Below are 27,963 nucleotides of genomic sequence, written 5' to 3' on the forward strand. Positions count from 1 at the left end.
TTGGGAAAAGGTCTCTTTTCCATGGCTAATTGGAATAAGCTGGTAAGACCACAGCTCCAGAGAATCCTTGGTCATTTTCTTTTTGGGTCACATATTACAGCACATTTTCACACATTTGTAAGTTTATTTGAGAGCCAGGTTGTTTGTAAAGTAAACACTGCTCCTTAGAAGACATAGTCATATTAAGTTTCATGTTTTGAAGGTCAGCCACTTTTGAATTTTACCCTGATGATAAACAAATGAGACATTTTTTTCCACTGTGAAAAATGTGCATTTCAGGCTGTGGGAGGGTACAGCTGTCTCTGGCTTTGTTTACTCACAGTTTCTCTCCTTCTTCATGCTTAGCATGAGGATTTTCAGTTATCAAACTCCTTCCCAGCTCTCTCACCCATGAATCCTGCATCTCTTGCCTTCTTTTGAGCTGCCCCTTCTAGGGCATGTGGCTACTCTCCTCCCATTTCTGTCCCCCACTTCCTTTTACTGTCTCCAAGCCTAAGCTTTCAAGCTGCACCACCATTTAAAGAGACAGTAACTTTCCCAGAGGCATGGGGTTAACCAGGTTACATTTCCACTAATCAGATATGTTAGTATTATTCACATTTTAACTTATATTTCCCAGGATACTATATTGGACTCCCAGACATTTGCATAACAGTCAGCCTAGGTGTATGGCAAGGGTTTTGACATACACAATCTCCATCGACAATATTCCTCTTTTTCTGCTACCCGTCAGATGGCATGTAGAGGCATGTCAGGGCATCTAACTCTCTGGTATGCAACTTGCAGGTACATGTGGCTCACTGAGGTGTTTCTTGCACTCTGTTGGTGCCACAGTCAATGTAGCTAACTTTTACAATTTTCTCATGAGTCTCACAGTGTTTCTTAAAGCCCAGGTCCACAAAGTCATGTGGTGACTAGAGAGGTTTGGAAATATTCTGACAAAATAGGGTTTCATCTGAAAATGTTGATTTGCCAAGCGTGAAATGTTTCGCAGAGACATAACGGGTTTGACGAACTTCCAAACTTCCACCAAAAATCTTCATGGTTTCCTGCCAGCTCACCTGGTGGGCTGCAAGGGAGCCTGTGCTTCCAGGGTCCACAGCTCTGGGGCAGCCGCATAACACAAACTGACAAGGGTCAGGAACCCCAGGGCCTCCAGGATCCCCGCTTGGAGGCAGGAAGTCTGAAAGTGCTGGAAGCTTTGGAAGTCTAGGCTTGAGCCTGTGCTCTCAGGGCTTCCAGGATCCCCCTGCATGGCTGGAGTTGGGGTTTCCAGGCTCCTTTCTCCATGGTGAGGGACTCCCTGGGCTGATCTCAACTCTGGGGGACTCTCCTGGAATCAGGAGCAGCCCAGGAAGTCTCTGGCTGTCAGGACAGAGAGGAGTTCCTGGGAGGCAGGGCAGCCAGCTGCTCTGTTTCATTTTGAAAAGAATCAGACTGAAACAATTCAATTTTGCTTAAACAAAAACTTTCAGAATTTCCTTGCAATGAAAAATGTCAGCATTTTAAGTTCTCATTCTGGATTGGAACGAAAACTTCTTTGAAATATCAGAATTTCCCAAAGAACAGAAATTCTGAGTTTCAACCAGCTCGAGGGGTGACTTCCGAATCTCAGCTTTCCAGGGGAATGGAGGGAGAGTGAGTTTCCAGTCTTCGTGGTTGCAGAGAAAAGCTTGAAAATGTGAACTCTAAAGACTCACAAAACAATAGGCAAATAAAAACATTATTATCATGAAAATCACATGATTTTTGGTCACTCTCATGATTTTGGGGAGCTTGACTCTGATTTCGACCGCCTATGGTTGGCAATACTGCAGTTTCCATAGGCAATGAAATTGGAGTGCTGCAGCCTTTCTGAACATACAAGGCTCCTGTAAACTTTTGTGGTAAGATGAGGCCCTGAAACATAAACCCTTGTATCAAAGGCCTGGTATGAAACTTAAGGCCTGAACTCAAGTAATGGTCAAGACTTTGCTAACATAAAGCAAAGTTAAGCTATGAGCCTGAGGGAGGCCCTGCTCACAGGAGCTGGCAAGAAGAATGCTGATGTTGCAAATATACACATATCTAAAAGGTACTAAGCCCTAGTAATATAAACATGTGCCAGGATGATACCAGAACATTCCAGTATTAGCACATTCCACATAGATAACAAGGAACATACTGACCCATCCTAAAGACAGGGGGAGGAGGGTAATATGATGGATAGAGTTGTTTTGTTCGAACCAAAATGTGCAAGGTGAGAAGCGGCACCCTAACATGTAGAGGGGTTGTACCTCTATACGTCGGGAGTGATGTGTAACTTGTTTGTACCTGTGTATAAAAATGTACCCCTGAAGGGTTGTCTTTGTCTGGCCTAGGGGGCCGTGGAGAATCCAGCCACGGACTGAGCCAGTCCATTGTCGGGGGCACATATTCGTAGTATGTTCTGTAGAGTCTGCGGGAAACTATTACTGTGCTTTGTTTGACAATAAACCTGGCAAGGTGCCTTCGTACCTTATCGGAGTCTGTGGTCATTGGGGGTTCTCTCAGGGTCCGCTGTGTCAGCGATCTGCGCAGAGCCAGGGCAGCACACAGAGGGAACACATGCACGCAGCCAACTGTTATCAACATTGAACAGAGCAGAGCACCACGGTGGCATCTGGTGACAACAATGATTTAGTGGGTAAAATTTTCGAAAGTACCTAAGGGATTTATAAGCCTAACTCTCACTGAAAGTCAATGGGACTTAGATTCTTAAAAGTCTAAATCACTTTTGAAAATGAGATTTATTCTCCTAAATTACTAAGGAACTTTTAAAAATTTTACCCACCGTTTTCATGGCCTGAGACAATCCAGTCAAAATCATGGTATTATATCAATATATAGACACTTCAAAACTGCAACTCGGTCAAAAGAACTACCCCTCAAACTGAAACATTATTTCAACAGAGATTCATTCAAATCTACAGGGAACAAAGAGGGAGTTCGGGAACATGAGTCATGTAAAAACTACATATACTACATAGAAAAACTTACTTCAACCACCTACAACAGATTCAGAAAAGTTAAATGGGGTAATAGAGGATCATTGTTGATATCAAGTGGAGTAGGAGTGTTTCTAATACCTGGTAAGTGAAAAAACGATAAGAGTAGTGGTATTTCACCAGCAGCCCGGAGGCCTCCCACTCATTCTACACCTCTCATGTCTCTTCACCGTGCCAGACTAGAGTCAAACTCAACAGGGTCTTCTTTCCCCGCTGATTCTGCCAAGCCCGTTCCCTTGGCTGTGGTTTCACTAGATAGTAGGTAGGGGCAGTGGGAATCTCATTCATCCATTCATGCGCATTACTAATTAGATTACAAGGCATTTGGCTATTTTACAAACCCATGTGGGTTTCTTTTCCAGGTTATTCGGGGTGTTCCAAACCCCAGGTGGCCCGTCCAACCAGTGTCAAGTTCGGTGACAGCAAGCGTGATTAATATAATCATTACGAGAATCCCTTGGAGGCGGGCGGGTAGATAGATTGGTCAAGAACAGTAGGAAAATGGAGAAAGACATCGCATAAGGGAAAGGACCTCATGGAACAGTGGTCATCAGAATCTTCCCAGGCAACAGAGTTCGGAGACTTAGCTAATCTTTTCAGGGTCTGGAGTTTCCCGGTTTCCAACCCTTTACATTCGAAGAGCAACTGTCGCCGCCCGCTCTGGCGAGTATGTGGGCGTAGGTGGTAGTTCAAGAGAACCCCACAATTCTCTACGCAATGGAGGGTGGTTTGCTGCGAACCCGGAGGCTCGGCCATCATATTGTTTTTCAACACCGAAGTGTTGGCTTCTCCCACAGGGTGTTTTCCAGCCCAGTCACCCTGTGGGGCAGGGCAGCAGATCCTCTTGGCCACCACCATATAGGTGGCGATCGGCGAGCACCGTGGGAAGGTTAAGGATCTGTTATTCTTGCTGCCCCAGTAACTAGACCAGAGTAGGGGGATCAGTGGCGAACCATGTCTTTTTCCCCTAAACGGTGCAGACTAGTGAGAGAATCAGCAAACCTCAAGAGGAGAGGTGCAACCTCCTTATCCAGCCAGAGCCCCGCCGCTCGGGAGGAGACAACCCCCCTCCTCAGAGAAGCTGCTTCTTCCTGACTCAAGAGCCCGACTCCCCAAAGTAGAACACTTTAAGAGAGTCATAGTTACTTAGGAGAGTCATAGTTACTCCTGCCGTTTACCCGTGCTTCATTGAATTTCTTCACTTTGATATTCAGAGCACTGGGCAGAAATCACATCGCGTCAACACCCACCGTGAGCCTTCGCAATGCTTTGTTTTAATTAAACAGTCGGATTCCCCTGGTCCGCACCAGTTCTAGGTCAGCTGCTAGGCGCCGGCCGAGGCGGAACGCCGGCCCCCCCCGTCCCCGCGGAGGGGGAGAGGCGATCAGAGCCCGCCACAGCTGGGGCGATCCACAGGAAGGGCCCAGCTCACGTCCAGAGTCGCAGCCGCCCCCCCGGGAGAGGGCAGCGCCTCGTCCAGCCGCGGCTCGCGCCCAGCCCCGCTTCGCGCCCCAGCCCGACCGACCCAGCCCTTAGAGCCAATCCTTATCCTGAAGTTACAGATCTGGCTTGCTGACTTCCCTTACCTACATTGTTCTAACATGCCAGAGGCTGTTCACCTTGGAGACCTGCTGCGGATATAGACATGTAATATGGATATTACACTTGAATCTGGCCCCCTAGTGGAACATCTGTTTATTTGCTGGTGCGTGCTTTACACTCAGGTAGGCACAGATGTATCTAATGTAGAAATAATTTGTTGAATATGATTTAAGAACTTATTCTTAGTTTAGTATTTATGAAATAATGTGTAATCACATCATTAAAGGCAGTGTGCCAAATTAATCCCTGGTATAATCCATGATTTGGTTCTTTATCATAATGCAGACACACAAGCACACCATGCTCCAGCTTAACTTTTGCACTTCCTGATTTTAAAGTGTTTCATAGTAGAACCTTAACAGTCTCTTAGCATAGTTGTTTGCAGGGATTCCTTTTCCTTAATAGAAAACAAAATGAAGGCAAAACATATGCATGTTAATGGAAAAAGATTAACAAAACAAAGAGCAACCCCACAAAGTAAGAGCGGCAGTCTAGAAGGCCTAAACAGTCTGATGCCTTTGACTCACTAGGTTGTCATCACGCACCCTGGTGACATGCCAAGCTACAGCAAGGGAATCACCCAGGGCAGTATAGTAGTGTTCCTTTCACAGAGAGTCAGAGCCCCAGCTCCTGAAGTCATGTCCTTGCATTAGAATTTCAGCTTTCATTTAAATAAAATATGTCCAGCCCTCCAGCTTGTGAAGAAAACATAAACTGAGTATAACTGATGCAGAAGCATCTTCCTGATTCTGAAGACAACTTTACACCTTTGAGAGGTGCAACATAAGAACATCAGAGTTAAGCCCAAGAGTTACTGCTCTGGGTTGTCCCACCAACACCACTCCAACATATCTCTGTGTGGCAGGAAGAGAAGAGTGCAATGAACCCAGACCACCAACTCAGACGGATAAACCCCAGGTGTTGGAGTAAGTACTGCTCCAAAGGGGGCCCCGCTGCCCCTGGGGCGGGGTGAGGAGGGAAGGGCTGCCATGCCACTGCCCTGGGCTCTCTGGGTGGTAGCCCAGAGGGAAAAGAGGTTCTTCACAGAGCAATATGTATGGTGTATGTTGTGGTGTGCCTAGGGCCCCAGATTCCAGTCTTGTGGCATGATCCATAGTGATCTTCTGTGTATACTGAGGAGAATAGTTCCACCCTGTGTATCAAATGAGCACTGTACTACCACCCATCAAACCACTGACGCTAGCATTCACAAACTTGTCTTCTTTTGTAGACCTGATTGAGACCTAAACATTAAGCCTTCTTTGAGGACAATCAGTCCAAGCCTTCTAAAGTTATGATGGCTTAAAGCCAGCATGTTTGCATCAAAAGTTGTCATTGCTCACAAAAACTTTCTTTGGCTCACGTGCACATTTCCTAATACGCATAACTTTGCTGTTCGATAGCCAAATTCTTTGCAACATAGCAAAGCACAAACTACTCACGAGGAAGTAACGACATACTGGGTTTTGTGTTTCAAAGTTTTGCCACTTTTAAGCTTTACCCTTGTTGGCAGGGGACAAGGAGGGGAGGGGAGTGATTTTTTTTTTCAAGGTGAAAAATGTGTATTTTCATACACATAATTCCTAAAAAGTTAAACAGTTTTTTCTCTCACTTTCCGCCAAGCATGGAAAATGTCAACTCAAATGATCAAAGTTTAAGAAAGTTACGAGTGATTGAAAACATGCTGATGAAAATTATTTTTTAACCTTAACTAAAGCAAGCACCACAAGTGCTCGCTAGAGTACACACACCCAAATTTGTACACCACATAGATGGAAATTCCCAGAAATACAGCCCTAGAAGAGGCAGTATTTCCTAGAACTAAGACATATAAGACCCATTTAGCAACTTTTCTGACAGGGGCAAGTTAGTTCCAGGAAGTATAAATTTTTAAACAGTACTTCCAACACTCTCATCACACCAGTGAAGGCAAATGATCCATATACCACGACCTGCTTGTAAAGAACTGCTTCTCACACTAATCCTAAATATGAATTTGAAATGGACAGTAACTAAGGTGTTGATACATCACAGTGTAGAACTTGTGCTCTCTTGTGTAGTATTTACCAGTCATGTCACAAATCAGAGCGTGGCTGTCATGTTCCATATGTTAGTTTTGTCATTTCTGCAGTGAGTGTTTGGATCTGCTCTGGACTAGGAACTGAACTAAGATCAGAGAATTCATTTTCACTGGAGAACTCTGATAGGCTTTGAATCAGTAGTCCAGAGGTAAAAGAAGTTATTCACAGAGCAACATGCACAGCTGCTTAAAGTCTTCTGAACACTGCTTAACACAAAGCAAGAACAAAAGATGAATTTTAGTCCTAAACAAACAACCTTTGTTTAAAAAGACTTGAAGCAGAAAGTTTGTTTCAGCAAGGTCCAGCTAATACCCAAATACAATATTATTTATTTTTTACAAAAATATGACAGGATCATGCCCTTCAATATATTGGATGAAGGTCAGGAAAACTGCAGAAATACAGCAAAACATGCTCACATTTTGTCTTCGTTTGAGATGAAATGACATCCACAGGGCAAATGGGTGAGATGAAGACATTGTATGCCTGTGCGGCTTTGGAGTTTTGCACGCCTTAAGAGATAATGTCATGGGGTAGGGAGGGTTGGTTGGAGCTCAAGGAGTGTTGTTTTCCACAGTAACATGTACCTCCAAACCTGTGGGGATATCCTTGTGTAAAATAATGGGGACGCTGTCAGTATGATTGTACAGGGAGTTCAATGCCTTGCTTTCAAGCCCTTGCCTCTTTGAATGCTCATAATTTGGTCTTCACAACAAAACTCCTAAGAGACCAATAATTCTAAATCTTGTTCCCACCCATCCCACAGGCTCTAGGAATGGCTTCAGATCTAGTGACATGCACTCCTTTTTACTGGACTAACTTCTGCTGGTGGAAGAGACAAGCTTTTGAGCTTACACAGAGCTCTTTCTAACCTCAAAAGCTTGTCTCTCTCACCAACAGAAACTGGTCCAATAAAGTATATTACCCCACCCACCTTGTCTCTCTAATATCCTGGGACCAACATGACTACAACAACATCAAAAAAACAATGAGGAGTCCTTATGGCACCTTAGAGACTAACAAATTTATTTGGGTATAAGCTTTCGTGGGCTAGAACCCACTTCATCAGATGCATGGAGTGGAAAATACAGTAGCAGGTATAAATGCACAGCACATGAAAAAATGGGAGTTGCCTTACCAAGTGGGAGGTCAGTCTAAGGAGACAATTCAATTAACAGCAAGATACCAAGGGAGGAAAAATCACTTTTGTAGTGATAACGAGAGTGGCCCATTTCAAACAGTTGACAAGACGGTGTGAGTAACAATAGGGGAAATTAGGTTTTGTAATGACCCAACTGCTACCAGTCTTTATTCAGGCCTAATTTAATGGTGTCCAGTTTGCAAACTAATTCCAGTTCTGCAGTTCCATGTTGGAGTCTGTTTTTGAAGTTTTTTTGTGGAAGAATTGCCACTTTTAGGTCTGTTATTGAGAGACTAGGGAGATTGAAGTGTTCTCAGACTGGTTTTTGAAAGTTATAATTCCTGATGTCAGATTTGTGTCCATTTATTCTTTTTCATAGAGACTGTCTGGTTTGGCCAATGTACATGGCAGAGGGGCATTGCTGGCACAACATACTCCTTTTTACATCAGATATCGAAGTTCCCACTAACCTGTGCGCTGCGCAACAGCCGATTAAGCACTGTGCAAGTGCTCAGGGCTGCGGCGGCGAGAGAGCGTCCTCTCCCCCAGCTCCGGACCCAACCCAGCCCAGCCACAGACCTGCCGCGGGCGTGGGAGACGAGACCCACCTCCAGCCCCAAGCCAGCCCCGGCCTGGATCTGCTGTGGCCATGGGAGAGACGCCTCTCCCGCAGCCCCAGTCCAGCTCTGACATGGACCTGCCGCGGCCCTGGGAGAGGCATCCCTCCCCGGCCCCAACCCAGCCCCGACATGTGGGAGAGAAGTCTCTCCTGCTGCCCCAGCCCCAGAGTTGCCCTGGCAGGGAGAGGTACCCCTTCCCACCAGCCCAGGTGCTGATGTGGGGAGAAAGAGCTGGGGAGAGTCCTCTCTTCCCCACCATAGCCCCAGGGCAGCCTTCACCCCAAACCCCTCATCCCCTGCCCCACCCCAGAGTCTTCACCCCCAGCCGGAGCCCTCACACCCCTGCACCCCAACCCTCTGCCCCAGCCCTGAGCCCCTCATCCCTGGCCCCACCCCAGAGCCGGTATCTGCAGCCGGAGCCCTCACTTACCTCCACACACCCCAACCCCCTGCCCCAGCCCTGAGCCCCCTCCCACACTCCAAACCCCTTGGTCTCACCCCCACCACATGAATTATTTTTGTGAACCATTATGGAGGTCATGTGTCACACATCACCTTCACATTGATGCACTTAACAAAATTCATTCTGCACATGGGTGGGAAAAATTAGAACACTGTCAGATATCCAAGGATTATACATTATGGACTCATAACTATTTTGTTTAGAAGCCTGCTAAACTCTGCATCTGGATCTCCTAAACTTCATAAAATGCCCCTCCAATTGTAGTCGAGCATGTTACTGCTGTTAAGGATATTAACAAATGTACGGCACGCTGTATACTTTTACACATTCAATAAGTGAAGAGCTAGTTCTCAAAGGTGTTGACCTTTATTGTCACTCTTAAAATGTCTGCTAGCCAAAGAGAGGTGTATATTACAAACATGTGATTTGTCAGTGTTGCACGGCATACTTGAAAGAAGGTCACTTGCCAAGGTCAGTAAAGTGCAGAAGTAAAAGAGTATGTTCTATAGCTTATCTAATTGTTTAATCATCATGTTAAATGATCAGCAGAACACTAGAACTACCTTTCACCTAAATATTTTCATTTGGCCTCAATAATCTGCATAGCAAAGTAACAACAGGCGTGTACGGGGATACCCACCTAGAGAAGTGTTCTTATAAATAAAAACATTGACTTTCCTGTTTTTCTGAATGTATTTCACTGAATGTACAGAGAGGAAGTGATCATACATTAACCCTAAATTTTAAATGTATATTAAGAAAAGTTTGCATATGATTGAAAACATTTACCTGGTACTGAAAGAGTTTAAGGATTGGAATGTTCATAATGATATTACAGGGTATTAACACTTTGTACTGCTGTAGCCCCTTTTGTCTAAGGCTTTGAAAGCACTTTTACACATAATTACTTAAACTCACAACTTCCCTGGGTAGTACTTGTGCATTATTATCCCCACCTAAGGAGGGGCAAATAGAGGCCCAGAGAAGAGAAATGACATACACCAAAGTCACACAGTGAGGGCCCAGTCCTGTAAACCAAAATTAACTTGAGGTCAGTGGCAGCTCTGCACACAGAGTACTTGCCAGATCATGCCCCATGTCAGTAGTGCAGCTGTCCCCGCTCTATCCTACCAAACTTGAACAGGATAGTTAAGTAAAGTCAGTCCACACACATTTACTCATTAGCATCTTAGTTGAAACAGCCAGTTAGTGCCATGTGTGATGGTAGTTTTTATGGTGAGGAGGTATCTCCAAAGGGAAGTAGACTGAGTTCACCAGCTCACTTCAGAGAAGATGCAAAACAGCAATCAAGTGATAATTTTTGGTCACACTTTCTACCAACCTGGGCTGAATTCCACCAAAGCCGAACAGGACATCAGCCTGTCCCGAGTTCAAGATTGGGAAAAAGGAGATGCTTTTCCAGGCAAGTGGAGGAAACCCAAATATCTATGGCAAGGGGGTTTTGTGGTGGCTGGTGATTGAACAGTATATCCTGAGTGAAGAAGTTGAGTGAGATACCAGGGCAGTCAGAGCAAGTTTGCCCTGCCAAGGAATCTGTCTGACAAGCTGCAGTACCTTATATATAAAACATTTTCAAGCATCACCTTCCAGGAGTGGAAGAAAATTAAGGTGATTATTAACAGCATACTGTGTTAGGCTGCTGAGAATTGCCATCAGCAGAGTTCTCCCCCGGCTCCCCTATCCTCGCATCCTCCCCCTGCCTGTAATGGACAGGTTGCTGCAAATGGACCGAGCAAGAGAGACAGACACTGCGGATAAAAGGACCTTTGTCACATCTTGTGGCCCCTGGGATTTATAATCTATGCTGTCTCCTATAGGACAAAGATGTGGGACAATGGTTTGATAGGCTAGGTATAAACGTATATAATCAGATTGGTGTGAATGGGTTACTAAAGAGCAATATATTTATAAATATGTGTTCATGTTTGCCAGACCTGCAGTCCTTTAAATAGTTTGCTAACACTTACTACAACAATACTCTGAAATAGCTACTAATGATGTGTGTAATTTTCCTGCCACCACACATCCATGTGACTGGAGGCAGGGACAGACAGAGGAAAGGGGGGTTATGGGAATGCCATCGTTTACCCCCTCAATCAAAGCTAAACACAACCTACTAGCATGCAATATCCATAATAATTTTATTGGTCATAACCAAGAAATCCCTCCTTTTTAAGACTATAATTTCCTACAACACTAACAAAGATAGTGGGCAGCACTTACCACGCACAGCTCTGACCCCTGGCTGTGTACCACTCCCTCTCCAGGCTGTTCCACAGGTCTTTCCCCAAACAGGCCCTCAGATAATTGCCTCAGTATGGCCATTTGCCTGTCTGCCCACATGGGCTTACTCTAAACTTCCAGTTTCATACCGGCTCCACTGGGCTCTCCTCCACTGCTATTCCCTCTTCCTTCACTTTGTAAACAAGACCTCCCTCATGCAAGATGGTGACCTCTGTGCTCAGGGTGGTGGCAAGTGGGTCCAGCTTATCACAGAAAGAGTAACTTGTCAGCTCAGTGTCCAACCTGCTGCTCCCTTCCTTTGCTTTTAATCCAGCTGCTTCAGGTGCTTGCTACACTCCCAGTCCTACACACCAGGCTGGTGGGTGCCCAGCTCTGCCTGCCTCTTTGAGATGGTCTCATAGAGGTGGATGTTGCTGGAGCTGTGGATGAAATCATGATCTTTGGAGTACTCACACCAACAGTTAACTAGAACCCTAGGGTGCTCCTCCATCTAGCTAGCGGCATGCTCTGTGGTGGGCCTCTTGCTGTTTGGCAGAGCTGGACTGAGCTGTGCAGAAACTGAATTAAACTGCATGGGAAAAGACAGGTTAAATGCCATGTAGCTGTCAGTGCACAGAGGGCAAGTGAGAAGTGAGTAGGTAGAAGGGCAAGAAGATACAAGTTCAGGGAATTGTGTCAATGGCTATGCAGGATTATGTTGGCTCAAGGCCAGGTGGTACCCCCTTTGCTATCACCACACTGTAAAGTGGGAAAGTAGGTAAGAATGGGTCACTGGTCAACATGTGTTCTGCTCCACACTCCCCTGAATGAGTGTCTGAGGGCTTTGGGGGTTTGGGCAAAGGTGCAGGAGATAACACACAGCCTGCCTGCAGTGTAGATAAGTCCCTAGACATGAAAGGCTCTGTATCCCATTACTAGTGCTCTGAGCCATCCATTGCTAACAATAACATGAATATGCCAAATATATCCATAAGCCCATGCTAGTAAAGCTTACACACCTTTCGTCCATGAGACCTGACAGTGAGAGGATAATTTCTCATGCTAGATACTCTTGAGCGCTATTGAAAGAATCCATCTTTCTTTTCTGGACGTTACTGTGAAGACATTCTTAGATTATAGCTAGAGCATTACTAATGGCTGGAATCTTTTCATCGTAGAACATGTTCGCTGAAGCGACCTAGTAAATGAAAGGAAATTTTTTTTTTTAAAGATCATAATTTTGCAAACGCTGCCTGGTGATTTCTAGTGCCGTGTGACTCTGTTGCCATCTGTGAATTATGCATGCATTTCCGTCATATGAGGTGGAACAAAGAAAATGTGGGCAAAATAATGTGTTTTGTGAACCTTGTGAACTGTAGTTTGGGCATTGCAAGAAAAAAGGGATAGTTTGGAATTTGTTTTTATCAATGCTGCCCACTTCTACTCTGTTACATTGGTAGTCCTTTGCCACAGACAGTACAATTCTGCCCAGGGGTGCTGGAATAATTTATATAGTGGGATTGCTGAGAGCCATTGAACCAAACTATAAACCCAGTATATAATGAAAACCACTTCAAGAGAGGGCAGTACAGTACAGTACCACCCCCAGCACCCCTAGTTCCCCCATCTATGAGTCTGCCTACAATATAAGAGCCAAATCATGCAGTTGACACATGGTAAACTGACAATGTAGTATTAAGGCCAAATCCTGTAATTTTTACTGCACCCTTACTCCCACAGAAATAAATGGGGGGCAAGGGTCTGCCAGAATAAGGACTGCAGAGGTGAGGCCCAGTTCTGCTCCCATTGCAATTAATGTCAATAGGAGCAAGTCTCTGCTATTAATGTGCAATCTAAAGGCCTGTCCTGCAAACCCTTGCTTACTGAGTAGTCCCATGGACATCCCTACTTGCATGAGGAAGAGCCACTCACATAGGGAATGCTGCACTGTACCTTTATGCTCTAGTCCTGCAAACATGTATGCAGGTGCTTTGAGTAGTGCCACCGAACTCAAAGGGACTATTCACAGGCTCAAAGTTAAACATGAGCCTAACTTTTTGCAGGCCCAAGGCTTTAGTTTGTAAAAGGGTCTGGGATTCCTCTAGATTAAATGTGCAATGTGCGATCCCATTATTACCCTGGTGAATTCAAAGATCTGGTAAGCATATGGAAGAGCTACCAATCATAAAAAAGTGGCTAGAGTCCTGAATATTTGGAACTGGTTTAAAGAACCACAAAAGGAACTACTTCTGTAATAACACATTTGATTTATAGCAGGATTTTTCAGAATACCATGTATTCCCAGCCCTTGACAATTGCAGTTGCTTTTATTTTGAGAACCCCCTCTCCCCCCAGAAATACTGACGTGCTTACAACAAAAAGCATCCCATGCATGGAAATAACAAAATATACAGCAGTAGGCAACAATGTTGTCTGTGTATTTCATACATTTGTATCTGATGAGAGGAACGTGTTTAATATTGTTTGCAAGTGAGCTCTCCCTTGCTTTGCTGTTTCAGGTGGAATGAAAGTGCCTCCTCGCCCCAAGAAAGTTAAGAAATACCAGTATGAAAATATAATGTCAGCATCGCTATAAAAACTTTGCAGGAAGCCGCTTCTGTTTACTGAGTACAGTGTTTACCCTCGCCAAAAAGTTAGCCCGGTAACAATATAATAAAAGTCAGACAAGTACTAAAATGTGTCAAGAATGCTTTAGTTAAATACGTCTCGTGGCAACATTATTCACAAATGTACAGTTTAAAAAGCTTCTCCTTTATATCCACAGGTTGAACCGCCTGGATTCCACGTGCATAGCTCGTTCGCCGAGAGGCGCGGCTGTTCCTGGGGTGAGTGCCTTTCTCCCCACGTAAAAGCAGTGGAGGGAGTTGGTTTCAAGTCTCAGCGCTCATAATACGTGATAGATGAGCCTGGAATGAGGAGGGGTCCTAGGGGTGCCCGGCTGGGACTCGAGGCTGGCGTTTGCAGGGAGGGAGGCGGTGTCCCCAAGCGGCAACGCCGCTTGATCGGAGGGGGAGGAGATACGATCCACGATGCTGGATAAACAGTCCAAGCTGGACAGGGTAGTGCTTTTGTCTGGGGAACAGAGTAAGGCGAAAGTAATCGGTAAATACTTACCTGCATCAAGAAACGTGGATTAACTCACTAATGAGCTAGGATTTAATTTCCAACCCAGGTACATAGCCCCACCCAGCCCTGGGGAGTCCGGGCGCCGACACGCAACACACACCATCCCTTGTAAATATCCCTGGCTGGCACAGAGCTCGGGAGTGTGAAAACTCATGGCAGATGTTGCCTCTCGAGCTACATCGAGGCCACCTTACCCAGGGCGCAGCTGCGCTACTAAGCTGGCCCGGGAAGCGTGCTCAGTCTTACCGGTGTGAAGGTCCGGGCAATAGACAGCGTCAAAACTGCCGCTCCGCCGGGGCCAGGCCGGGCTGGTGCATTCAGCCTGCAAGAGACAAGAAATGAGCGCACGGAACCCGGGGGGCGACTTTGCCCGCTGACTTCCAACGCCCTGAGCCTGGGGGGGGGGGACCCTAAAACCCCACCGCGCCTTCGCGCTTCCCCGGCACCTCGGCTTACTTGAGCTCAGGTCCCAGCGGCTCTGTGGCTGAGGGGCAGCGTGGCAAAAGGCGAGCCCGCCCGCAATGGGCGCCGCGTTAGCCATGCAGGATGGCTTGGTAGCCGGAGGAAGGCGCAGCGAGTCAGGAAGAGGACACTTTCCCAGAGCGAGAGCACATTACAACCTGGCACCGGTGGAGCAAACGCGCTCGGGAAAAAACGCATCCACAGCTCCTCTGGGCCAGGCTTCAGCTGGGTGGGTTCCCCTCTTGCCCTCTAGTTTTGTCATGAAGACTGTAAAGTTACTGGGGGTCGGGAGGGGGGGGGGAAGCAAAGGCTTCGCTCCCTAGTCTCAGTTCTCCGCCTTCCCTGCGGTGTTTGGTGACAGCTCGGCTACAAACCACGAAGGAGAATTGACGAGCGTTGAATGCTGAACGCTGTGATCCCTAGCCAGGAGCTTGGTTTCTAGTTAGCTTCATCCCCTGCAGGGCAACAAAGCTGCCCCCTTTGCACATATGAAGTCCCCCACCCCACAGCACCGCAAGGCTGTCTGCGTGCAGAACACCGTGTGAATTACATCCTGGAAAGGGACCGTTTCCTAAGCGCACCTAGTGTTTCCGTGGGATCTTAATAAAGGCATCCCCTTTTCACTCTTCTGCCTTTAGACCACAAAGCAGTCACGGAGTAACCTGCCTGTGTCGGCACCTTCACAACCTAAAGAGTGAGCGAAACGTCCGCCTCTTACCATCCCGTCCGAGTAGCTGGAAGTTGGGCTGGTGGGTTCAGAGCAGCTCTGTCCTGGCAAGCTGTAGTAGTTTTCGACCTGCTCTCTCAAGAGCTCCTGCAGGCTTTCGATGTACCGGATGGCGTTTCTGAGGATCTCCACTTTGGGGAGCCTTTGGTTGGGGTTGGCCGTGGTGCACCTTTTCAGCGTGTCAAAAGCCTGGTTCACTTTCTTCAGTCGCCTCCTCTCGCGCATGGTCGCTGCCTTCCTCCGGTCCATAGTAGTGGACTTCCTCTTGCAGGCTTTGCAAGCCCACATGAGGCAGTGCCCGGCTTGATGATGCCCTGTGGGGGCTCTGACATGCTCCTCTTCGTCAGACCATGGGCCGTCTGTTTTGTGGGCTCCAAACGCAGCCAGTCCCCGTTCAAAATCCTCCCCGAACTCGCCTTCAGGGGAAGAGATGCAGGAGCTGTCATAGAAGAACTCGGATGGAGAAAACTGGCAACTGTCCATCACCTCCATCTTTACAGCCCCTAATACAGAGCAATGCTTGGTCTGGACTGCAGCGAGCCAGGCTCAGCAAGTCACACTGCAGTTTTCTTGGGCAAGTTCCTAAGTAATTAGGGATGCGAGACAAAGTGTCCTTTCTCTGGGGCACGGGGCTCTTTATATACACATGTTGTTATGGGAGGCTGGTCCAGAGAGGCTAGTCTTTATTAGCATATCCCTCCACAACCCCTACTGGGGCTGTCTGGGCAAACCCCCTCCAATCCCCAGGAGACAGCTTGCTGTGCACCGCTCCTTTTGACTGTCTGATGAGTTTATTACATTTTAACTTGCATAGACTTTTTCAAAGTAGTGACTCAAAAGTTAGAATAAAGTAGGAGATTCGCAATTTGGTGTGAAAAATAAAGAGCAGGAACGGAGGGAAAGAAACCCTAAAACGTGACATTTCCTGCATATAAGCCTCTTCCAACACAGCATGGAGTAAATAGGATACAGTCTCACCTTATTCGTCATATTCACGGGAATTAAACGGTGAACGCTTTTAATCATTTGATTTTTCTCACAATCAATGCTACAGTTCGAACCAGACGGGCTCACTTTGTTTGGATAGGTGTGATCCGTTTTCTTCATTTTGCTGGGGGATGTTTTGCCCTTTGGTTCGATTATTTATATAGGTTTTTTTAAAAAAAGACAAAGCTAGAGAATCATTCCTGCGTAACAATAATATTGTCAGTTAACAATGAAAGGGGGGCATTTCAGGTAAATTTCAGGTTTTAGTGCTCCCTGATCATGCCAGAAACGGTACTCACAGAAGACAATTGTATTTGTTTGCCTAAGAAAATCTCTCTTCCACCCTTTGCTCTCTTCCCTGTGGCCTGCTGGTGCTGGAGGCACTAGCAGAGCCGTGCTTTGGGTTTGCTAATTTTCTGCCTTCAGACAAACTTGTACCGTTACAGATGCGTCCCAGCTGTCAGTGCAACAAACCCCTCCTGGAAGTGTAAAATTTCTAACCCCACAATCCCCGAGTAACTTTACACAAGTCGGTGACAAAAGCCTTCCAGAGACCTAGTAGCAGATCATTGAAACTGTTAAAGGGCCATTAAAGTGGTAATGAAGCCATTTAACAGGCATTTGCCAAAGCGCAGGAACCCTTTGGCCACATTCAGCTGGCTTTTATATGTTAGGAAAATGTGTTATCTGGGTTAAATAAAACGGTTTCCAAACGACCCCTCAGAAATTCCCATGCGCTGCCAGTTATGCTTAGTACCCTGCAGAAGTATTTTTGACTAACCGCGCTGAAGGAGCAGCTGACATAGCCAGTGAGTTTACTTCTTGGTCTAGTGATTTTATTCAAACCCCCTTTAAGTAAAGGAGCCTGGCAGGGGATTCTGTGTCAGCAAGGTGATTAAACTACTGCCTTGATGCAGGCTGTGAACCGCGAACACTTTTGAAAAGGAGAGATTGGGCGTCAGTTTGGAGCAGGTAGCCGGAAAAGCCACGTCTCTCTTTGTACCGTGTACCCAAAGCTCCAAGCCACCCAGAGGAGAATCCATCTGACAACTGATCGATAACTGTTCACTTCCCTTGGGGGGATGTTATTATTGCTTTAAGGTGAAAATCGATTTTAAAATATATCAGAGGAAGAAATAGAAGGTTGAATAAATAAAACCCTGCCCACACCCTTTCAAAAAGTTGGAACATAATTATCTCAGCAGTTGGAAAGGCTACATCTGTCCTGTTCCAGTTTATTTAGGGCCATAAACGGGCAGCGAGCCCCCTTTGAAATGAATACTGTATTAAAGCCATAGGGCTGATAAAGGACTAGAGTTACAGAAAAGGAAAGCTCTGAATTTCAGCTCTCTCCATTGAAGTCCGGGTTGACATTCAGCTGACCACGATTGAAACGTTGCAGTTCTCAATGGTTCTGAAAGAAATCATCAGCCAGATAAGGCGGTTCTGGTCAGCCGTAACTTGAAGACTTTCTTGGAGTGTAGCACACGGGTATTTTAATGTAGCATGTTCAGGCTGGCTAAAATAGACCTGCTTACAGATTTATGCTTTGCGCACAAATAAACTTGGTCTTTAAAGTGCTAGTTACACTGGTCTGATCAGCTTTCGGTGGTTTCTCTCCAAGGGTGTACAAGATACCTTGTAGTAACAATGCCAACCCCCTCTGGCATGCCTTACACAATATTATCTGTGTCTCTCCTTGCATTCGAATCTGTAGCGCCTTATTCAGACTGTTTGCGGTTGTTTGGAAATGGGCCCTTCCCAAGAGTCTCAGGGGAATTCTGAAGGTTGTTTCTCTTCTTCCTGAATCTTTGGAAAAAAGATGCTGTCACTCAGGAAAATCTGTAATTAGTATCCCTTAGAGGTGCCAGCTTCCTTTTGCAAAACGATCTCAAAACAAATTTGCAAACGTGCAGCAAAGCCGGCGAGTAAAACTAAAAGAAGCAGGAAAAAACATAAACTACAAGGTTGGTTAATGAGGCTGCTGCGAGGGGGTCGGAGGGGTGGTGGGGTTTTGAGATTGAATCTCAGATCTGGGGATTGAAGTGCCGAGAATGGGACAACAAAACTTTTAAACTCTTGTTAAAACAGAGAAAAGAATAGAGAGAGATTTTTTTTTTTAAATAGCAAGAAATCTTCACAGAAGAAAAGAACACAGCATTTCAAAGGCGTCCCTCAGCCAGTAGGAATCGCACATTTAAATATTATAACACATTTTTGACTCGTTTACGATTATTTTTTTCCCACTATAAAAGAAGGAATAGGTTTTTTTTTTAAAGAGCAAAATTACTGAACATCAGATTTTATTTCATGACCTTTCTCCCCTCTTCTGAAATGGCTTAACTTTACTTCGAAAAACAGAACAAAACAATGAAACACCAAACCAAACAAGGGAAGTGTTACATAGTTCAATTTGACAACATGTGCGTAAAACATGTAGGAATGAAATGTAAATATGAGTGTGTGAAAATATTATCACATACTGCTACCATCTTTACAGATATGACCCGAAGTTTAACTACTGGGGCGTGAGAAGTGAAGAGATTGTGTGCCAATGTGTGTGGGGTACTGATTGCAGAACACAATTTCCCTTGTTGGGGCTGTGTTAATGTTGTACTTTAAAAGCACCAGATCTTATATATAATTAATTGTAACGACAGCTGAAGCCAAGAGGCAGTTACTGTAGTCCTCACTTTAAGCAAAACTCCCATTGAGTTTGTCTGAGAAAACTCAGGGGTCAGGACTACAAATATTTAACAGCTGAGTCTAAACTTATTGAGGTTTTATTTTGGGGGCATCCTTTATTAAAAATACACATTACAATCCCAGCCAAGAAAATACAGAGGAAATTAGCTGTTCTCGAAAATTCAGGCAAAATCCCAATTGGGGTCGGTGGAACTTTTGCCTGAGCGTAGACTGCAGGAGAAGGATTTGTTCCAGTGTATATCACTAATGGTGTGCAAGATTCATTTTGTGACGTGTTATTCCTTTAGTTCAAATTGCTTTTAGGAATGCTAAACCGGTGGAAGTTTTAGCTCCTGTCAGTAATAACCGTGCCAGCCGAGGTCCCCTTCAGCAATCCGCCTCCAGAACTAACTAGGAACAAAAACTCTTTCCCAGTTGGACCTGTATTAAGGGGATTCCAACAACGTGCTAAACTTTTGGTTCCATCAAGCTCTGGGAACTGCGCGCACCTAAGTAAACACATTAGTACCTGCCAGAGCTGCGGGAAGGATTTGTATAGAAGCCAGCTGAAGAAGACATTGGCCTCTGCTTGCATTCTGGGACTCCCAAGAGAGATCAAAGGGACACGAGGGTTTTTAGCAGCCTTGAGAATGGGAAAAGTTGCTAGTCCCCGCTGCTACAGAAGGGGAAACCCAAGCGAGCACATGGCTGAGTGATTCAAGCCCTCTCACACACCTCCAGCTCTCTCTCTCTCCTCCCGGTGAAAACAGCCACACTTGCCATAAAAGGGCAAAGCTCTGGCAAAATGCTAGCCTGGGTCCCCACAGCCACATAACGATCCTACCAAGTGCTCCTTATGAATGTTCGTTCAAACTTTTCCCTTTGCATATAGCTGCATCGCACCAGTGTGCCGTGGTCTTCTCGGATTTCATCAACAACTCCGGAGCCAATCGCGGCTCTGCTCCTCTGCCCCTGAAGTTGGTGACAGTTTTACCCCAAAGAGAAGCGGGCCCACTCTCTGTTAATCTGAATATATTTCATTTCGTTTCATCCTTTCACTTAGGAAGAGAACATTACATTTGTCCGTCAGTAGTTAGTGGGGATTTCAAACCAGTCTCATCTACTTTTATCTTTCCCCACCACCATTGTACCCACATTTCATCTGTTCCACCAGGGTATTCTAGTCCCCAGGGGAACCTCAACTGCAGTGACTGTCTATAGTGCGTCAAGTGAATGATCGCACTGTTTCATTCCATAGTATATTACAATAGCTGTTGGATCATGAAATGAATGGGCCCCTCTCCACTACTCTCAATATAAATAAATACACAAGCTATGAGTTATGCAATACAGGTGAAGCTGCAGGAGCCAGGCCTTAAAAGGGACATCTGGGGAGTCATGTTCCAGGAGCTTTGCTCCACATTTAATAAAATGTAGGCAGAAAATCACTTTCATTAGTTTAAACCTGATAACTTTAAGCCCAACCCCCTCTGGAAAGAGGCTAGATTAAATCACAAACTGCTTATCTTTACCGAGTTATTACCTCTTGATTTTGTGCTTCCAGGGCCCTGTTTGCTTTGGCTTTAGACTTAGGTAAAGATTACCGTTATTAATATCAAACAAAAACATTTTAATTGCAAACACACTGAGGACTTTCATTGGGAAGCCTTGCATGTCAGCGACAGCCATTGAGGTCACAGGGAGTCTCTTTGGGAAATATTTTCTTTATTTAATGAAAAACCTTCTTTACTCAAACTTATTCCAAACAATTTCTCATGTTACCCCGTTGCTGGAAACGACACGGATTTCGGGGTCCAAACACAGCCGGACTATATCGTCTCTTGACGTCAATATTAGGATGTGAATAAAACCTACCCGTTAGCGAGAGGAAGAAAAAGAGCTCTTCCCTCCCCCCCCCGCCACCCCCCCAAGGTGTGCATGAGATGCTCATGAAATTCTCCTTTTGAGGAGAGTTACAATTTAAGGCCAGATCCGACCCTCTGTACTCAGGAAAAGTAAAGCTAGTGAGAGTTTAGCTTGAGTGGTACTAGATAGGGACCCTCCTTTTACATGCTTAGGCATTGAACTAGATTATTAAGAACACTAACAGCTTCTAGCGGGGGTTAAAAGCTTCTTTGTATATTTCTGATCGAGCTAAAGCTCTGCATGAGAGCCAGGACAACAGCCACCCTCTCTTACCAAAAGCAATCGATTTTTGTGTGGAAAACCATATTCTTTGGAAGTGTAGATTTCCAAAGGTCCTGCCCGCTGTTATTTCTATACAGCAGACAGTTTATTTCAGACGTGACGGGGGTGTGGGGGGGAAATACTATTATTTACCATTGCTTGAGACACACAGATCCCAGCATTCAACCACTGGAAATGCCCTTGTTTAAGTGGCAGACTTAAAAAAAATAAAAAAATAAAAACCACCACCACTCACCCAAATAACGTGGGCACTGGCGAGCTGTTATAGCCGGCGACGAGGCCAGCATAGGAAGGGAGGAATAGCAAATAGTTTTGTAATGGAGAGTTTCTGGCTGCAGCTGAGTGAGAGCTTTGTCTTTCGCCATCCATTCCTCCCCCCATGCCGGCTAAGAAGGGACATGGGAGTGACCCTGTATTTTTAAATCTAAAGGATTCAAGTTGGAGCGGGGGTGAGAAAGGGACATTTTAACTGCTCGGCAATGGGACGTTTCCTCTTGTTAGTTACCATGAAGTGGTGGGGAGCTGGGGGGAGAAACTCAGCGGTTTAGTTTCTTGGTGGTCGCCCCTTCCCGAGATTATAAACAAATCTGTTAGGAGCCCTAAAGTCCTCACTGGGAGTAGCTCCTGCTTTTCCACCCTCAACTCTAGGGTTTGTTTTTCTACAGCACTGACTGAAAGGCTTCACGTGTTGTTTTTCCTCCTCGGCCCCACTTTCAGCCACTTAACTCTTTCCGCCCCTGGGGGCCCTAAGCTCCCCCTGCAGGGGAGGAGAAGGCGGTAGGAGTCACCTTTCTTCGAAAGAAGTCTCTGCCCCCTCGACCCCACGGGAGCTGGCTCCTGTCACAGCCCTTTGCTGTCCATTAGGAAACCAGCCAGGCCCATAAATTCTGCTGCAAACAGGGGTTGGGTGCAAGTCCTCCAGCCCCCAAAAAAAATTCAGAGAAGAATTCAGGAGACATAGGGAGCTGGTCAATTAAACACGGGAGTCTGACTGACCCTCTCCCAGACATTGCTTGGTATAATAGGCTTCCCCCTTCCAGGCTCCTCCAAGCATGTGCAGCTCAGCGGGTCAAACATGCGGGGTAAATATCGCCCCGAGTCAGTCAGGAGCCGAGTGGAAGCGCTTTCCCCAGCGATATAATGAAACGACTGTAGATCCACTGCGTTTTCCACCGAGGGAGACCGAAGGGAGGCACTGGCCTGGGTGAAGGTAGGCCGCCTACAATCCTACACCCAGCAGCAGTCACAAATCTCAGCTGTGGAAGGCTTCTAATGCAAAATAAGAGGAACTGCATTAAGGCATTCTGTGCTGTTCTGAGTAGAAGAGAAACTGTTTAGACAGTTAAAGAGACGCTGCCCTGGATGGAAATATTTGCAACCTCTTAATTTAAACACTTTTTATTTGGATTGACCGAACTGGGTCCTGATCTCGCTGAAGTCAATGGCAAAATGTCATTCTAATGGGAGCAGGATCGGGCCCACAATTTAAAGTAACAATGGGTCGCGGGGGCTGGGAACTTTGTAACACAAAGAACTTTATTTTACATACCCATGAAATCTGGTCGTTCTTATATACAATATCACATTCCACAATTTAAATATATATCTATGGATCCGGTTTACATAAAAAAGTACTAAAATTATGTACAAAAACACAACCTAAGAACTCTTTAAATAATACTAACAGGAAATCCAAACAACAGCTTCACTCAGATAGGAATGAACTTTTTGTTGAGTATTATACAAAGTGGATCACCAGAAAACAAGTAAATACATTAAATAAAAAAGGAGTGGTCTATACAACATAGAAAGAAAGAAAGAAAGAAAGAAAGAAAGAAAGAAAGAAAGAAAGAAAGAAGAGCTAGATTGTACAATTATTTGAGGAACATGTCTTTTTAAGAAGATTCAATTTTATCTGCCTACCAGTGCCTTTAATAAGGCCCCTGTCTGGGATTGCTAAAATATTAAATTAATTCATTATTTCATTTATAGGGTGTGGGGTGAGTTCCTTGTTATCTGCTTTCAAAATACTACCAGGCCAAATGCAGATCTACTTCTCTACCACTTCTTCCACGCTGGGAAGTTTGGGATCTTCTGAAGAAATACTGTCCACTATCGAAGAAAGACAACGAAGGCTGCTAGAAGCTGAAGATTCAACGATGGAGGCTCCTAGTCAATAAATAATAAATAAATAATGATAATAAATACTTCAATAAATAATAAAGATAAATAGAGTGTTTGGTTTAGTTTTGTTAAACAGGGATCGATAGACCGCAGGAAATGACAGAAAAGAACATAGCCCTAAGAAAGAGAAGATCTAACAAGGACCGATATTCAAATATTAGGAAAAGGAAACAACACCTGTGAGCAAAATTACAATAGCTATATAGCAGCGTACTATACAGTAAGAGTGTTCATTTTTCTTAGCACTGTCAGTAAGAGGTTTTTTTCCACTAACGGAATAGATCCCTTTCTCTTTATCTCTCTCTCTCTCACACACACACAAACACACGGATAAATACATTGCCCACACGTGAAGAGAATCCTGAAGTTTACCTTCTTTGGCGTTGATTGTTAGCACTCTGGAATGATCAGAAACATTTTGCCAGTCGGAGCTGCAGGTGCTCAGGAAATCTGAACTTGGGATCTGAGGTAAACATGCAGAGCGCAGAGGAAAGAAAGAGAGAGAGAGAGAACATGTATTAGCAAAGAGGATCGCTGCTCCTCGGGGCAGCCTGGGTGCCTGCTGGACTTCTCAACGACGACTTATATACTTCCCTCGCGAAGTCTGCTAAATACTCGTTAGCTTGCCCGGCGCTCTGGATTGACAGCCTGCATTAAGGAAGGGGAAGAGGGGGAGAAAAAAAGCGGAAGGCGGTTTCGCAGCTGACTTTCGGGGGCAGGAGGGGACTGAGTACAATCGCTGTGCTTACATTTCCCTGCTTGGGGCTGAAGCTAAAAGGGTCTCCCCCAATCTCCTGCATTTTCTCCTGCTGATCCAGCCTGTGCAGGAGATCCTGCAGCTTCTCTATGTAGCTGATGGCACTCCTCAGGATCTCCACCTTGGGCAGCCGCTGGTTGGGGTTTGCCACAGTCCTCCTTTTCAGAGCCTCGAAGGCTTCATTGATCTTCTTCAGCCGCCTCCTCTCCCTCAGGGTGGCTGCTTTCCTCCTGTCGGTGGGGGCCGATTTCCTCTTGCAGGTCTTACAAGCCCAGATCAAACACTGGCCGGGGCAATGAGGGGGTTGTAGGCCCGGGGGCGCCAGCACATGCTCCTCTCCACTGCTGTCACTCCCAGCCTCTGGGGGCATTTGGTCCTGACAGGGGGACAAAGTGCCATCGCTGCCTGGGTACAGAGGGGACCCCTCTGCCATCTCCAGCTGCTGTAGAGCTCCATGTTCTCCGTCCAAGTAGAAGAAATAGGAGCTAGTTTCAAAAAGGTCCATCATCATGCTCTCCCCTTGGCCTCTCTGCCTGCTGGAGTTGGGTGATAGGCTCAAAAAACCCCAGAGGAGCCACCCAGATGGAATTTAATTAGTGCAGTGACATAAGTCCCCCTGCTTTATATATAGTAGCTGCTGAAACTCTATCCAACTTTTAGCTGTCGCGGTGCATCACCCTCCAAATCCGATCCCAACCAGTCTCCTGGGCTCCGCCTGGGGAACATCTCCGGGGGGGGGGGGGGGGATAAAAATCGCAAACCAGCTCGTGAACGCGGGATGAAGTGGAAAAGCAAAGGTGGATTTGGGGGAATAATTCCAAAGGGCAGCGGCCACCCCTCTCTGTGCGAATCTGCCCTGTTCAGATGGGGGGGTGGGGGGCATTTTAGGGCAAACAGCGGAGCTTAAAACGGAAACCTCTTCTCCTTCCCTCCTCTGGTGCTAAATATAGGTGTATAGAGCGAGGTTTCAAAGGCAACGGTTACTCTCCAAATAGACAAGTTAATATTTTCAGAAGAGTCCATGCTATTTTTTCCCCCTCTTCGAAACATGCCATTCCTGTGACCCAAACCAGTAGCGCCAGCCCAAGGTTATAAGTGGTACACACTCTTCTGCAACGTACACTTGCAGGAAGGCTGTCAAGGCATAGCTCAGCTTGGACGACCAGGTAACCTCTCTTCCACGGATCATTATATGTTCTTGGCACCCTTACTAAGTTAAGCATTGTACTTACACCCATTGTAAGTTTCAGTGTCTGGTGATCACAGTTATCGCTCCTTGGGCAAACTGGGGCGCTCTATATCCTAAAAAGTGGTACACCCAGCTGTCCTGGAGAAGGGATATATCAGGAGCAAAGCACAATCTTATCCTGTATCTGCCACTCATCCCCCTGAGTCTCAGCCCACCAGATGCAAAATCATGTGTAATTTCTTTCCTTGTCTGATTACAGTTTGCAGATATTAACAATAACAAATGTAAAAATAAAGAACTAAGCCCATGAAATATCACCAACTCTATCCACCTGTCCTTCAAACTCAGTCCTTTGGGAAGGGATCCATTATCCTGCTGCTAAGTTCCCCGAATTATAATGGAATTGATCATTGGATCGACTGATCCTCAGAAACTGATTTTGAACTGATACTTCCATTGACATTAGGGGCTCATGAATCAATGGGATTTTGGTTCTGACTAAGTAAATACTGCAGGATCATGCCCCATGTCCCTCTTCATAAATCATGGCAATGTCTGGTTTTAAATGGATCCACAAAAGTTCAACAAGCTCAGTTAAACTACTAGTTTCAATACAAAAGAGTACAGTATTTAGAATGTAAGCTCTTTGGCCCAAGGACTCTTTCCCATGTGTTGTACAGTGCTTCGCACAAAGGGGCCCCAATCTCTATTATGTCTGCTAGCTGCAACTGTAATATACGTAATAAATCATAACATGCTCTATAGAGATAGATACAGATAGATACAGAAGCTGGGAATGAGCAACAGAGGATGATTACCTATTCGGTTCATTCCCTCTGGGGCACCTGGCATTGGCCACTGTTGGAAGACAGGATACTGAGCTAGATAGACCCATGGTCTGACCCAGTAGGGCCAGTCTTATGTTCAAATTGTTTCAAAGGATGTTTCAAAACAAATGTAATTACATTTTGATTCCTGACCAATGGAATCAACTCTAAGTCTGATTGTGTTTAGCTATCGAAGGCTATATTTAATAAATAGTACATACGTTAAACCTGTTGTAAATATATGTGGGTTTCCCCCATTTTTCTTATTTCCTTCCTTGCTTCATCAGAGGGAATGCTGGGGGTTGGCACTGCAGAAGAAAAAAAATAGAAGTGTCCCAAACTAAAACGTCCTGGAAAAAAATCCAAACAAACCGTGATGCAAAAGGAAACATAAAAAATAAATGAAATGGAAAGTAATTGATATTAAATAGAGCACTGAGGTGGGAAGTTGGCTTTCAGTTGCGTTGAACATGTTAATGTGACCAACAATATTTCATTCGACTGACAGCAAACTAGTGAATATTACCTTAATAGCTTGAAATTTGTTGTCCCAACTCTCTCTCTCTCCACATCAAACATCTGTATATGAGAAATGACACAAGAGTGCTCTACAAAACAGATATACCTGTATATATGTTGACAAAGTTAGAAAGATTGCCAATAGGTAACACTGTCTATAAGTTAGGAGGGTCAATAAAGTTGTGCACTTCAAATGGCTTCTCCAATATGTACTAGAAACTCATATTTTTTGTGATTCCTTTTGCTCCAGAACAACTGTCTCTCTTTTATACCACAGTTGGTGTCACACACCTACTGCTATGTTCTGATGGCCCTGACCTCACTAGCTGCATCTACTTACATTATTACAACCGATTGCACCAGTTCAAGATGCAGTGGTGCATTGCAGCTACACTGGGCATCCTATTTCAGGTCCACACACAGCCATTCCCTTTTTAAGTTGTAGGTCCTGTGGACTGTTGCACCTGTCTCAACATCCATGGCAAAATTCCTTGGAACAAGTAAATAACATCAATTTGTACCCTTGAACTGTTTGGTTTGGCTGAGCATCATGTGGAGGTGAATGAATTTTCTTGAGCTTTTGGGGGTTGAATATATCATTATTGTGTTACTTTTAGCTAATAGCTCTTGATCTGTCTTGTCTCTAATAAGTCGCCAGGACCAGATGGTATTCATTCAAGAGCTCTGAAGGAACTCAAGTATGAAATTGCAGAACTCCTAATTGTGGTATGTAACTTATTGCTTAAATCAGCCTCTGTACCAGATGACTGAAGGGTAGCTAAAGTAACACCAATTTTTAAAAAAGGTTCCCTTGGTGATCCTGGCAATTACAGGCCAGTAAGCCTAACTTCAGTACCAGGCAAATTGATTGAAACTATAATACAGAACAGAATTATCAGACACATAGACAAACATGATACTTTGGGGAAGACTCAACACAGCTATTGTAAAAGGAAATCGTGCCTCACCAATTTTTAGAATTATTTGAGGGTGTCAACAAGCATATGGACAAGGATGATCCAGTGGATATAGTGTACTTGGACTTTCAGAGAGCATTTGACAAAAGTCCCACTGCAGAGGGTCTTAAGCAATGT

The 27,963-nt window shown here is 45.2% G+C and overlaps 2 protein-coding genes across 2 annotated transcripts; both read right to left on the bottom strand.

Annotated features, from left to right (window-relative positions):
• Nucleotides 1-14,082: 14,082 nt before the first annotated feature.
• MYF5 (myogenic factor 5) lies at nucleotides 14,083-16,005 on the bottom strand. Its single transcript, XM_077807717.1, has 3 exons — nucleotides 15,505-16,005; nucleotides 14,571-14,646; nucleotides 14,083-14,270 (listed from the first exon to the last, which is right to left on the bottom strand). The coding sequence occupies exons 1-3, from the start codon at nucleotides 16,003-16,005 to the stop codon at nucleotides 14,083-14,085; spliced, it is 765 nt and encodes a 254-aa protein (XP_077663843.1).
• A 7,438-nt stretch (nucleotides 16,006-23,443) lies between these two features.
• On the bottom strand, nucleotides 23,444-24,845 carry MYF6 (myogenic factor 6). Its single transcript, XM_077807718.1, has 3 exons — nucleotides 24,327-24,845; nucleotides 23,950-24,040; nucleotides 23,444-23,562 (listed from the first exon to the last, which is right to left on the bottom strand). Exons 1-3 carry the CDS (start codon nucleotides 24,843-24,845, stop codon nucleotides 23,444-23,446), a joined length of 729 nt encoding a protein of 242 aa, XP_077663844.1.
• Nucleotides 24,846-27,963: the final 3,118 nt, after the last annotated feature.

This window comes from Eretmochelys imbricata, chromosome 1, assembly GCF_965152235.1.
Source record: "Eretmochelys imbricata isolate rEreImb1 chromosome 1, rEreImb1.hap1, whole genome shotgun sequence".
NCBI classification, from domain to species: domain Eukaryota; kingdom Metazoa; phylum Chordata; order Testudines; family Cheloniidae; genus Eretmochelys; species Eretmochelys imbricata.